The 14,838-nt window shown below is 35.6% G+C and overlaps 1 protein-coding gene across 6 annotated transcripts in view; it reads left to right on the plus strand.

Moving 5' to 3' along the window:
- Chd6 (chromodomain helicase DNA binding protein 6) overlaps positions 1-14,838 on the plus strand; it is a 219,773-nt gene that overhangs the window by 111,290 nt on the left and 93,645 nt on the right. For all 6 annotated transcript variants that reach the window (XM_003467660.5, XM_013150333.3, XM_013150332.3 and 3 more), the window contains 4 exons: positions 3,841-3,962; positions 12,401-12,644; positions 13,969-14,145; positions 14,607-14,750. In XM_003467660.5, the coding sequence (XP_003467708.2) occupies positions 3,841-3,962; positions 12,401-12,644; positions 13,969-14,145; positions 14,607-14,750 (687 nt within the window). The remainder of the gene's footprint in view (positions 1-3,840; positions 3,963-12,400; positions 12,645-13,968; positions 14,146-14,606; positions 14,751-14,838) is intronic.

The following is a 14,838-nucleotide window of genomic DNA, read 5'->3' on the forward strand; positions in this document are numbered from 1 at the left end:
AAAAAAGATAAATACTGCAATGAGGATACAGAGTAAAAGATAAAAAGACACATACCATATGAACGCTATGCAAAAGAAATCTAATGTTATTGTATCATGCAAAATAGACAAGAGAAAAATACGGACAGATAGTAGGAAATGGGGAGGTAGATCTTTTGCAAATGAGAACCAAGAGATGGCAAGAGGGGGAAGGAAGGGGACATAAAAAGAATTAAGATATATTATGTGCATGTAGCCATCATGAATGCAGTCAGTATGCACTAAAAACATGTATTAATGAAAAAATTCTTTAAAGCAGAAGTACTAGTAGCAATAGGATGTTTCACAGTTAGAAATTTCACTTAGAAATTTCTAATAATCCTGAATTTGTAAGTATCCTTTAATGTTGCTTCACAGTATGAAGCAAAACATGACAAATAAAAAAAGATAAATCCATAGTTTTAATTCAATGAGTAATTGATAGAAAAACTCCTATAAACATCAATAAAGAAAAAATATAATTAGCACAGTTAACAAAAATTACCTAATAAACATAAACACACCACCACACACATACAAAAAATTTTTTTCTATAATACAGTCTTTCTTTTTATCCTTTTTATGCAACTAGAAGATTCTTAAGGAGAGGAACTGCCCTTTATCTGTAGATCACGGGGACCACACTAGAAGAGCATAGATAACATGATAACATAAGTTTATAAAAGCAGTTTTCCAATTCTGGATTATTAGGGAGTATCAACAACTAAAAGGAGTAAGAGTTGAGATCCAAAATGTATAAACATGTAGGTAACTTGGAAAGAGAACATTGTTAAAGAATATGGCTATAAGCTAGAATGATGAGTTTGTGTTTTAAAAAGTCATACTTTCATATGAAAATCTGTTACCTGGTTCCTTACTGCTATTATTTGTTGCTTTTATATCACTGGGAAGTTAGTACTCAGAAAACTAAGCCTCAACATTGAATTTGGATCACTGCCAGAGTCCATTCAAAAACAGTGTTTTGTTTCTGGGTTTTTTTATGTTTGTTTGTTTGTTTTGTTTTGTTTTTTTGGCGTATGAAGAGTGTATGGAAGTATCCTGAGATGCCGAATTGTGATTGAAACCTTACACAGATTACAGTATGTTGTCTTGGTCACACTGATCATTTAATTCCTCTTTTAACCTTTTCCTGTGTTACCTGTTCTTAATGGTTCTACCTGTTCTTAATTCAGTTTATCAGTCCTATACTAGGCATCTGTTAAGGTTGAGTTTTATATGCATTATAATAAGAAACACAGTACAGGCCCTGTCCCAGGGAGCTCAGTCAAATAGAAGCAACGTGTACATGGACAGGTACAGTGAAAGACTGATGATGACATGTGGCATAATGCAGGAACAATTAAGTGTGAGAGCATAAAGGAAAGAGAATTCCGTTCTGAAACTAACTTAATTGATCATCTGAAAGTAATCAGCCTTCTTACTCATTGTCTCAGCCCGACTCCCACTTGTTCCTCAGTCTGACTGTGCATTTGGCAGGAAATGAATTCTCAGATGTTTTCAGGTGATTTCACATTTCCTTTACTTCTTTGCAGTTGTGATACTGTTGTCCTCCCAGCCCTCTGAGTCACAGAGTCTTTTCATATTTGTCTTATTTTCTAATTTTATGTTCTTATTGAAAATGTCTATTTTGAAATTTTATCTCAAAAATTCTGTGAAATAGTAGCTAAAAATATAATTAAGGCTGTCTTTCTTATATGTTAAGAAAGAGACTGATAAATAGTACTTTACCTGAATAAGTTTAAGGATCTTATTCTGCATGTTGAAGTTCAGGATGATCTTATCAATCTAGAGGAATAGGACATTGATTGTTTAAAATCACTGAAAGAGAGAAACCTGGAGCAGTAACTGAATCAGAGAGCAGTGCCTCTGTGTTACCACCCTTCCAAGGCAGTGAATAGAAATCTGCAGTGAAATCACTCTATTGTGTGATGTCTGCAGTGCAGCAAATTGGGAGCTTGAGTCCCTAGAGGCAAGGATGCTTCCAGAAGTCTCTTTATCATGTCTAGTACGGTATGGAAGAATGCCCAGTAGGCTGGGTACTCGGGGCTTTAGAGATACGGGCTGAATGGTTTCTGTAAGCTAATAAGCACAAAGTAATTTCTTTGCAGGACCAGAACAGAACTTATATAGGAATATCTTTGCTCAAAAAGTACATCATATTTCTTTTTCTTTTCCTTTTTTTTAATGGTACTTTTTTTTTTAATGGAACCCAGGAACACTTTACCACTGAGCCATACCCCTTACTCTTTTAAAAAAATTTCCCATAAGGAATGTAAGCATTATATACTAATATATATACTAATAAACTAAAACTTTTTAATTTTTTTACAAAAATTTTGAGACAAATTCTTAGCCTTCTGCATTAGCCTTCCAAGTAATTGGGATTACAGCATAATGCAGGCTTTTCTCTTTTATTTCTATAATAATATTTAGCAGTGTTCATTTCAAGGTATTGTGTAGTTTAACCACAGCTAAAGCAGTTTTGAAGGTAAGCTGTAATAAGAATTTTCTGAAAGACTGTAGATAGCTTATACTCATCACCAAACATAAGTGATGTAATTGAGGATTTTTTAAAAATCCCATCCTATGCAAAAGGATTAGCTTTAATTACTAGTTTATTTCATGTGTAAACCTTACTGTAGTAGGGTAAAGTAAAAATAGATTATAATTGTTAGAGAGCTATAATCTCAATATTCTCATTTATAACCATGGCATAGTTAAGAATTTTAATTTTTAAGATCCTAAGTGTCAGAGAATCAATTGGTTTAAAAACAAAACAGCCATGTCTGTTTATAAAAAATAAATTTTAAAAGTTTAATACAAAACCTTTAATGGAAAAGCTCAACTCAAAGACTGAAAATTTCCCCAAATTAATAAATTCATTGTAATTCTATTTGAAATTCCAGTGAGAGTTTAAGAAAATTTGACGAATTGATTCTAAAGTTATAAAGAACAGCTGGGCATGGTGGCACATACCTGTAATCCCAGCATTCAGGAGACTTAGGCAGGAAGATCACTGTGAGTTTGAAACAAGCCTGGGCTACATAAAGTGCGTTCAAGGCCAGTTTCCACTACTCAGCACAACCCTGTCTCAAAAATATCAGAGTTGTACAGAACAATAAATAAGATAGAAAAAACATTTTTGAAAAATAATTCCCCATCAGATTATAGCTATAGTAATTGAAGAATGTGGCTTGATTGCAGACAGACAAGGCATTAGAAAAGAACAAAAAATCCCTATACAATTCTATTGAAATACATTGTGCTCAGATCAACATAGGAAAATTTCTTACCATTTTTAGGAGCTGGTGTTTCATATAAAAAAGTAAAGTAGTAAGGCTGCCTCTGCATGGCTTAAGAAAAGTTTATGGAATTTGTAGTTTTTAATGTAAATATTGTGCATACTTCTAACTTTAGAAACTAACCAAGACAGTATTTGACCCACTGTGCTTTCCTGAGCATGTATTATAGGCACAAAGAAGTAACAAAAAGAAATTCTGTTTATAAAAATTTAACAACTTGCCTAATAGTAGTTTCTGTGGGAAATTAAATGTGAGAATGGCATCTAAGAATCTAAGTAAAATAGCATGACACACCAAGATTTTAGGTAGGTTTTTTCTTCTTAATTATATACAGTTTTAAGCTAGCAAAGTCTATAGGGCCTGAACACTATTTATAAAATAATAACTTCAGTTTGAAATTAGCCTTAGGATAATGTTTGAGATATACACCTAGCTGATAATTGTGTATTACACTGTTAACACCCTTCTCCATATAGTGTGCTTCTTGCTTCCTCCCCAGGAGCGGCCTGCTTCAGACTCCTGGCAGAAACTTGAAAAGTCCCGCGAGTATAAGAACAGTAACCAGCTCCGAGAGTACCAGTTGGAGGGAATGAACTGGCTTCTTTTTAATTGGTATAACAGGTGAGGGACCAGAAACAGGTCAGATGTTTATACTTGTAGGTATATAATGTTGCCTGGTAAAAAAAAATCTAACCAAAAAGGTTAAGCTCACCCTAGGTGATCCAGTAATGCTATTTTCTGTTTCTAAGTTTTATTCCCACCGCATTTCTCCATCTAAAAGATAATGGATTTGGATTCTTAGGCTCCACTCTACTCATATTCGAACCATGGATATACTGGACTCATACTATATAGCACTTAATCTTGAACTCTTGGTGTCTGGTTTTTTCAAAAGCTAGCTGAACCAGATGAAATTTGAGAGGACAACCTGAGATTTTCTCAACATTTTAAGTTATACACTTAGCAGTGACTTTAATACTGTCTTTGTAATGCACTTAGATGGGCTTCTGGGTGCCTTTGTTCTAGCACAGTTACTACCACCTACAGAGCATAATTCACTCAGCTAGACCAGGTCTTATATTGTCCATCTGAACAGACAGGGAGTGAAACTAGACGGTGTTCACAGCTTTTCTAGGGCCATAGCCCTGGTGTGCCATCTGTGATTCTGGACCACCAGAAGAGATCAGCTTTTTTACTGTGATGAGGGATTTATTATATTGGTTAAGATCTTGTCCTTTTATAACATACACATAATAGCTGATGAGAATCATGTGACTGTCTTTTTATTCTTACCTTGGCTTTTTTAGTGGGAAGGGTGGCTTTATTGATACACTTTAGAAATATATAACAATTACATTCATCATCGGGAATTTGTGAACATACATGATTTTTCTTGCTTCTTTTTTCTATCTCCCTTCTCTTTCTTCAACCCTTCTTCCATTTATTTGTGAAAACTTTGTTTCCTTTTTGTTTTAATCGGTACCGGAGATTGAACTCATGGCTGCCTGCTTGCAAGGCAGGCGTTTATGCCACTGAGCTAAATCTCCAGCCCCTGTTTCCTTTTTTTACCTTTGATTTTCTTTAGTTTCTTATCCCTCTCTTTCTTTCCCCCCTCCCCGTCCTTGTTCCCCTTCCGATTTGAACATTTTCTTCCAGTTTCCCAATATCTATTATATAGTTTGGTTCTTATTTATACTTTGAGTTTCTCTCGCTAGAGAAACAATTCAGGACTTAAACATGTGTCAGATTTATTTCACGTAAGAGTATGGTCTCAAGGTGCACCCGTTTAGCTAGCAATGTCTCAAGCTTGTCCTTCTTTATGGCAGAGCAATACTCTGTGGTATAAAAAAAGAAAAGCACATCTTCTTTATGCATTCATTGGTTGACAGGCATTTGGGCTGTTTCCAAGATTTAGCTGTTACAAATTGTGCTGCTATAAACATGAGTATGTATGTGTCGCTGTGATACGATGCTTTTGCAAAGTTACCAAGAACCAAAAAGCAAATAGCTGGGTCAAATAGAAACTCTAGTTTTAGTTTTTTTTGAGGAATCTCCATGTTGATTGCCACAGTGATTACACCAGTGTTTCTACCAGCAGTTGAAAAAGGTTCTTTTTTCCCACAAACCCATCAACGCTTGTTATTGGTTGATCTCTGTTTCTCGTTGTCTGTTATTGTTTTTGTTTTTGTTTAGTTTAGGGTTTTTTAAACTTTCTTTTGTTTTTATGTATTTTTTTATTTTTTATTTAATTTTTTTGTACCGGGGGTCAAACTCACGACCTTGTGCTTAGCAGATGAGTGCTTAAACCACTGAGCTAAATCCTCAGCCCTTTTTTATGATTTCTTGATAATAACTATTCTGTTTGGAGTGAGACAGAATCTCAGCATTGTTTTAATTTGCATCTCTCGAATGACAAATGATGTTAAGTATTTTTTTATACATGTGTATACCTAAGGGTTTTCTATTCTTTTCAGATGCCCATTTTTGGATTGGGTCTTCAAATTTGGGAGATTATGATTTTTTTTTGAGTTCTTTACATATTCTGGATATGATATTGTACTTTGTTGGAGGAACAGCTGCCAAATTTTTTTCCCTACAGTGTGGGTTGTCTCTTCATCCTGTTGGTGTGCAACATTTCTTGCTGTGCAAAACATTAATATAACCAGATCCCAGCTGTCCATTGCTTGTGATGGTTCCTGTGTAGTTGGGGTTTGTTCATGAAGTCATCATCAGTACCAGTGAATTCAAGAGTTCTACCTTTCTATCTTCCAGCAGATTCAATGTTTCTATTTTAATATTTAGATCTTTGATCTATTTTAATTTTAGTTTAAGTTGCATGGTGAAAGATATGGGTCTAGTTTTAACCTTTGGCATGTGGAAAGTCAGGTTTTTAAGCACCATTTCTTTTTTTTTTTTTTAAGCACCATTTCTTAAAGAGCCTATCTTTTTTCCCTTTAAGGTGTTTGGCTGCTTTGTCAAAGGTAAAGTGACTGAGTATGTGTCTAGTTCTTTCTGCGTCTTCTAATCTGTTCTATTGGTCCTTGGATCTGTTTTTTAGTTTTTTGGTTGTTGTTTTTGCCATCTTGTTTTTATCACAGTTGCATTATACTATAATTTTAAGTCAGGCATTACAATGCCCCCTGCCTTTCCTTTGTTGTCTAGAATTGCCTTTGCTATTCTCAGGCTCTTCTGATTCCAAGTGAATTTCAGGGATGTTTCCTCTAATTCTATCAGATATGGTATTAGAATTTTGATCAGAATTGCATTAAATCTGTATAACAGATAAATCTGTATAAATCTGTACTCTTTGGGAGTAGTGCTGTTTTCACTATATTGGTTCTTCCTTCTCAAGATAAGGAATATCTTTCCATTTCCTGATATCCTCTTCAGTCTCCTTTTTTAGAGTACTGTGGTAATGTAGAGGTTTTATACTTCCTTCATTAGACTGATTCGTAGGTGTTCCATTTTTTGGATGCTATTGTGGAGTTTTTTGGAGCCTTCTATGTAGAGTATCATGTCATTTACAAATAATGATAGGGGCTGGGGTTTTAGCTCAGCGGCATAAGCACCTGTCTTGCAAGCGCACTGTTGTGAGTTCGATCCCCAGTACCAATTGGGGGGGGGCATAAAAATAATGATAATTAAACTTCTTTCTTTCTTATCCTTATTCCTTTTATTTCTGCCTCTTGCCTAATTGCTCTGGCTAATGTTTCCAGAACTATATTGAGTAAGAGTGATAAACAGTGGACATTCTTGTCTCATTTCCAGATTTTAGAGTGAAAATCTTCAGTTTTTATCCATGTAGTATGATGTCAGCTGTTAGTTTGTCATATGTGGCTTTTGTCAGATTAAGATAAAAATCAGTTTTCTATAACATATATTCCAGTTACATATTTTATCATGAATGGATGTTGGATTTGTTAAATGTTTTTTCTGCATCTAACAAGATGATCATGTGGTTTTTGTACTTGCTTTGTTAATGTATATTACATTTATTAATTTGCATGTGTTGAACCATCTCTGCATCTGTGGTCATGGTGTCTAATCTTGACGATTTGCTGCATTGTGTTTGTTAGTATCTTAATTGAGGATTTTTGCATCTTTGTTCATTAGGGAGCTGGCCTGTAGTTCAATTCTTTGGTTACATCTTTCTCTGGATTAGTTTTCAGGATAATGCTTGCTTCCAGGAATGAATTTGGGAGGATTGCTTCCCTTTCAGTTTCATTGAAGAGTTTGAGAAGTAGCAGCATTCAATCTCTAAATTTTTTGTAGAATTCAAAAGTAATCCATCAGGGCCTGGGCTTTTCTTTGTTAATAGATTTTAATTACATGTTCAATTTCATTGACTAATGTTAGTTTATTTAGAATTTTTAGATCTTTTTGATTCAACTTTGGTAATTCATATCTATCCATTTTTTCTGGGTTTTCCATCTTATTAGAATACAGATTCTTAAAGTAGATACTGATAATCTGGATCTGGATTTCTGCAGAGTCTGTTATGATTTCACCCTCTAAATTCCTTTTTTTTTTTTTTTTTTTTGTCTTTTTTTCGTTTTTGTCGGTACCAGGGATCGAACTCACAACTGCCTGCTTGCAAGGCAGGTGCTTATGTCGCTGAGCTAAATCCCCAGCCCCTGCCCTTTTCATTCCTACTGGCATGAATTTGAGTCTTTTCTTTCTTGTTTTTGATAAGGTTGATTAAGGATTTGTCAATTTTAATGTTTCAGAGAACCAACTTTTTAATCATTGATTCTTTGTATTGTTTTATTTGTCCTAATTGCATTAATTCATACTCTGATCTTTATAATTTCCTCCATCATATGTACTTTGAGTTTAACTTGCTTTTTTTCCTTAGAAGCTTGAGGTTCAACATTAACTTGCTTATTTGAGTTCTCTGTCTTTCTCTGATACAGGAATTCACTGCCATAAATATCTCTCATAAGAAATTATTTCATTTTGTACCATAAGTCCTTGTGTGTTATGTTTGCATTATCATTTAATATTAGAAACAGTCTAATTTCTTTAATTTCATCTGTGTCCTATTCATTGTTCAGGAGGATGTTATTTAAATTCCATACATTTATGAAGCTTTTGTGGTTTCTTTTGCCATTATTTCCAGTTTCATTGCACTATGTTCTGATAATATGCTTGGGATAATTTCTGTTGCTTTGCATTTATTTAAGAATATTCTTTGTTCTTTTATGTATTCTATTTTAGAGAACATCCTGTGTGTCACTGAGAGAAATGTGTACTCTGATGTGAGGTGGAACACTCTGTAGACATCTACTAAATCCATTTGTTTAAAAGTTTGGTTCAGTGCTGATATTTCTTTGTCAAATTGATCTGTCAATTTGTAATAATGGGGTATTGAAGTCCCCCATTATAATTGTGTTAGTACTTATTTGATTTTTAATGTCCATTAATACTTGTTTTATATAGTTGGGTACATTGGTATTTGGTACATGTGTATTTATGATTATTCTCTCTTCCTCTTGGATTGTTTGCTCTACAAGGATACGGTGACCTTCTTTCTTTGTCTTACTCTTGGTTTGAAGTGTACTTTGTCTATAAATGTAATAGCTTCCTATAGTATGGAGTACTTTTTCCATCCTTTGACATCAGTCTGTGAACAACTTTTTCAGTTAAATGTGTTTCTTGTGTGTAGCATATTGTTGGATCTTGCTTCTTGATCCATTCTGCCAATCTATTTCTTTTGATCGAGACCATTTACTTTGATGGTTATAATTGATATATTAACTTTGCATTTTCATATTATTTTCCTTTTTTAACCACCATCTCCCCGGTTTAATTACTTGCCTTGCCTGGTGGATTCATTCTGTTTAGTTATCTCCCTCTTTGTTTTGTTTTTGGGACTGAGGATCAGACTCACAACCTCACGCTTGGCAGGCAGGTGCTTAAGCTGCTGAGATAAACTTCCAGCCCTAGTCCTCATTATCTCTTTCTAGAATGTCCTTCATAACTTTCTGGAGTGCTGGTTTAGTGGTCATGAATTTCCTTAGGTCCTCCTTGTCATAGAAGCATTTTATTTCTCCATCAGTTCTGAATTTCTCCATCAGTTCTGAAAGATAGTTTTGCAGGATACATCAGTCTAACTGGAGGTTGTTTTATTCTAGGGGTTGGGGCTCATATTGAGCATTCTGCTATGATTTTGATGGACTTTCCTTCATAGATGATTTATTTCTTTTCACTAACATCTTTAAATATTTTGTTCTGTTGAATTTTTGAAATCTTGATTATTCTGTATCTGGGTGTAGCTTTTTAATTTGATCATGGTTAATTTGAATTTGTAATACCTTCCCAGTATGTCAAATTCTTTTTCTATTTTAGGAAGTTTTCTGCCATTACTTCTGTGAACTTTTTTTTATTTCATTTTCACTATCTTCTTTTTCATTGACTCTAATCAATCCATTTTGTTCTTCTTTGCATCATGTAGTAGCTGTTAGATTAAATTACATGGTCCCTTGCTATTTTTAAGGAATCTTTCTTTTCCTGATCCTAACTGTAATTCTGTCTTCTATATCTGATACTGTGTCCTCACATTGGTTCATTCTATTATGTATACTTCCCATAGCATTTTTAATCTCCTGGATATCTGTTAGAATCTGTTTCCTAGATTCCATTTTTTTCCGATATTAGGAGTTTATGGTTTTTATCATTTTCCTGAGTTCTATTTTTTATCTCTGTCTGCCATGGAATCACTAATGATGTCTTTAATTATGGTTACCATCTCTGTAGTTTTCTGAGAAATTATTTCTGATTTGATTTTTTTTCTGGAGCTTCACTCATCTACTTTGTTACTTCTGCTATTATCTTTTCACAGAGTATAACTGGGTAGCTTTTGAATCATTATACCTCATTGCACTTCAGTTTGCCTTTGGTGAACTGATAATTTGAGGTTGCATGTTGCTTCTGTGTCTTGTTTTCTGTTTTTTTCCACTTTTTGGTTTAAATTCTGAGTTGACACTTGTAAATTGCGTATAGTAGGCAACTTTATTGGTAGTATTGAGAAACCTTAGGAAATGACTACTTCTCAGAGATGTCTTTCAGGTATAACTGGTCTTGGAGTTTGAAACTATTGCAAAATCCTACTTCTTCAGTTTATTGAGGATGAGAAGTTACTGCCTATTTGATCTAGCCCCTGGTTCTTTAGCACTGGCCTATAGTATTGTTTATGACCTTCAGGCAATCTCAGTCTTCGCATACCACGAAAGACAGTTTATTAGAACAATAATGTCACCTTAGCTAACATTATACCATCAATAATAACAGTAGCACCAAACATAGTCTAGAAAATGACAGACTATGATAATTCTTAATTTGCCATCTTTTACCATAATGAACTATATTTGTGATTATATAACAGAATCTAAAACAAACCAAGGAATTGTATACAATGAATATGCCTTCACTATGTCAATTTTACCCTCAAGTGATAAAATTTTAAAGGAGTTAGGGGAAAAAAATAAAGAACAGGAAAAGAAATAGATTACATGACAGAGGACAAAGGAAGGTTGTGCAAACTGGGAATTTGGTTAAGACAAGGAGAAGAGAGAAGGATGAAAACAAAAAGAACAGAAAAGCAATAATAATCTAGAGACAGTATTCATAGTCATAAAAACCAAAAAAAAAAGAAAAACACCATATATGCAAAAAAAAAAAAAAAAAAAAAGTCTCCCTTTAGAGCATATCTCTGAGGCAGACACGGTGGTACACACCTGGAATCCCAGCCCTCAGGAAGCTGAGGTAAGAAGATCACTGTGAGTTCAAGGCCAGCCTGAACCACATAGTAAGACCCTGTCTCAAAAAAAGAAAAAACCAAAAAGAGTTTGTCTCTGCTGTTACTTGTGGACAACAGACCCCGACCTGTGTTAATTCCAGCAATCCAGTTGCAGATTTACAGTAGGGTAGTAGTTAATTCCAGCCAAACTTCACCTTTAGTTCCACTGAAGTTCAGACTGTTTTCTGGTTGGAAGATTAGAACCAGATTTGTTCATCCTGCAGCACTTTGCATGCCTCCTACCATCTGGAACTTGACTCCTGGACCCCCTGCAATTGATTCTGCCTCACCCTGACACTGGAGGCTGCTAGACAGGACCAATCAACAGCTGGTCTGAGTTTTGAGCAAAGTTGGTCCCTGTCCAAGATGGCAAGCCACCCAGTGATCCTTTGTTCATGGAAATCTGGACCAGAATAACTCACCAGCCTCTGCAGTCCCCTGCACCCACTGCTTTATTTCATTTATGTGTTTCTCTGTGGAGGTCTCTGGGATTACTAGTAGACACCATGCATCTGGAGGTTCGAGCAGCCCATCCAATGCAGCAAGTCAGGTCTCGGGGAGAATGCGCCTCTTGCCTCTCCTTCTTCTGCACTGATGTCTCTCTCTTCACTTTCCCTATGGGCTTCAGTTCTCACTTCAGATCCTTGCTGGGTCCAAGGGCTAACTGGCTTCCTTCTCTTCCTCCTGTTGCTATATTCCAGCATGTGAACACCAAATCTTGGAGAGGCTGTTTGTATGCTCTTCACCACACTGCCATCTTCCTGAAAGTCTTTATCTTGACTTCTAAGAAGTTTCTCAATTATGAAAACTGGCAGGGGCTGGGGATTTAGCTCAGCGGCGTAAGCGCCTGCCTTGCAAGCAGGCAGTCGTGAGTTCGATCCCTGGTACCGATAAAAAGGAAAAAGACAAAAAAAAAAAGTTAAAAAAAAAAAAAAAAGAAAAAGAAAACTGGCTCATTTTGGAGGTGTTTACTTTCTGTTTGTCTTAATGTTATTTTACTTTCTAGTATTTTTAGTTTTTATCTTAATAGACTTACATATATAGTCTCCCACATTCTATTTTGGTAGTTTCTCTTTGGAAGTAGGCACTATATAAGTAATAAAAAAAAACAGCCTCAGTTTTCTCTGTAAAATAATGATAAACCTTTCATTGGTGCCCTTATGATCACAGTATACTTCTGAAGCACTTTTTTATCCATAGCTAACTTTTATAACTTTCCTAGATTTGATCGTGAATTACCTATATTTTTCTCCCTCTGCAGGAAAAACTGTATTTTGGCTGATGAGATGGGCCTAGGGAAAACCATTCAGTCCATCACATTCCTTTCAGAAATATTCCTCAGGGGGATCCATGGTCCTTTTCTCATCATTGCACCTCTCTCTACTATCACCAACTGGGAGAGGGAGTTCCGGACATGGACAGAGATGAATGCCATTGTGTACCACGGCAGCCAGATCAGCAGGCAAATGATCCAGCAGTATGAGATGGTGTACAGGGATGCACAGGTAAGCCTCACATCTGTCACAAAGATTCAGAAAGTGCCTGAGTTAAGAGAGGCTTGGTACTACTTATATTCAGGAGTTTCAGAGCCCTGGGTTATTATTGACTGACCTTGTGGAATCATGTTTGTTGAGAATGACTTCTTGCTTTCCCCTCTTGGTTTATCTTAATTTATGATTTATGAGATATACCAGAGATCTTCGTTAAGGACGCTAAAAGCTTAACTTATTTGTTAACCTTTTGAAGTTGCTTTTTTATACAAAAGATTTTACCTGAATTGTTATCTGATCAGTGAAGGAAATGAGAAGTGTTAGTGTACAGTGAGTAGGTTCCCATTCAGAGAGTTTGAAAAGGAGAGAAACAGATTAGAGAGAGGAAAATAAAGAAAAAACAGATTTCATATTAAAAGTACAAGAGAACTTTTAAGTTTTCAGTACATATCATCACTTTGCTGAATATGATTATGCACTTGTCCTGGACCAATAAGAATTAAATTGTCCCAATCAGAGGAAAGCTTGTATGCTTTCTCCAGGGGTTTCATGAGTAGCAGGAGACACTTAGAAGGCGTTGTGTTCTAACATCATATAGCTCTGCTCTTCAAATGTGATGGCAGCACTAAGACTAGTTAGGAAACTAAGGTATGTTCCCTCTACTAGCATCTGCCTGGGATGACTTGGGATCATTACTTTGTATGCTAAAACCTGAGGTATAAGATTAAATGAAATGAAAGTTATTTTTTTACAAAAAGATGAAATTAAATTGGAAAAACAGCAGCAAGTTCCTTGGGTATTCAATCCATGGATGATTTAGACCAACTCCTCATGGGGGATGATATCTGTGTCAGCCCCTTCAACTTTGCTTATGATGGCAATTAATAAATAAAAGGAGACCTGAGGATTGGAGGATTAAGATGTAATATGTATATGCACTCATACCCCACAAAGAATATATTCATTTTGTATCACAAACAATATACTAATAAAGAAGAAGTGGAAACAAAAAGTTCCCTGGCTGTACCTTTGGCCCCACCCCAACCCTTTTTTGTTGGTACAGGGTCTTGCTAATTCACTGGTTTGCCCCTCTGGGCACAAACATGCATTCTTCCTGTTTCATCTTCTCAAGAGTGCTGGTACTGTAGGCCTATACCACCAGGCTACTTGCTCTCTCATTTCTGCTTTGTTGATGCTGTTAGGTCTGTCTTTTCTAAATACTGTAGCTGATCATGCTTATATTCCTGCTTTCTCAAATTATATGTCCTACTTTCTGTAATCTGGCAAGTAATCTATTAATCATGATATAAATCTGTGCCTTTGATTGTGTCGTCCTCAGGGAAATCCTCTTTCAGGAGTCTTCAAGTTCCATGTTGTCATCACAACATTTGAGATGATCCTGGCAGATTGCCCAGAGTTGAAGAAGATTCACTGGAGCTGTGTGATAATTGATGAGGCCCACAGATTGAAGAATAGGAATTGTAAACTTCTAGAAGGGTTAAAGCTTATGGCCTTGGTGAGAGCCAGGTTTCTACATAAATAAGTGCAGCTAACTTTTATTCAGGGAATTGTTCCTTTGCCATTCTGCATGTTACTTACTTATGTTTAGTCCTTTTGGCCTCCTGTTCTCAAAAGAAGTTGGGGAGCTCTTACATACATGGAATTTGTGACCTGAAAACTTAGTGTTTTGTTTTATTTCTGGGTATTGACTTGAAACAATGTCCAGTATGTGGTCATTAGCCAGACAACAATTTTGAGTGAATGAGTAGATGGTAAAATTCTACTAGTATAATCAGTGATGCAAAAGTTAATCTGTTTAATGACTACACACATATAAGTATTGGGACTCTGCCTTTTCATTAAAGCAGAATAGAATTGTTCCAAATTGAGCATAGAATGCCTGCACTTAGTTTTCCCCACTAAAATGTAGTTTTGGTGGTTCAAACACTGTTCGTCATTTGCGTTTAATTTATGCAGGAACATAAAGTGCTACTCACTGGGACACCCTTACAAAACTCTGTGGAAGAGCTCTTCAGTTTGCTAAATTTTTTGGAGCCAACACAATTTCCTTCAGAGATTGCATTCTTGGAGGAGTTTGGAGATCTGAAAACAGAGGAGCAGGTAATTAGGAGCATGAAGGATTGAAGAGTATGTGAGGGTCACTTTCATAACCAGGAAAAATCAAGCAGTTCATTATTATGGGGACAGG

The sequence above is a fragment of the Cavia porcellus genome, unplaced genomic scaffold (assembly GCF_034190915.1).
Source record: "Cavia porcellus strain 051 isolate PalLab524CR breed Dunkin Hartley unplaced genomic scaffold, mCavPor4.1 scaffold_5, whole genome shotgun sequence".
In the NCBI taxonomy this organism is placed as follows: Eukaryota; Metazoa; Chordata; class Mammalia; order Rodentia; family Caviidae; genus Cavia; species Cavia porcellus.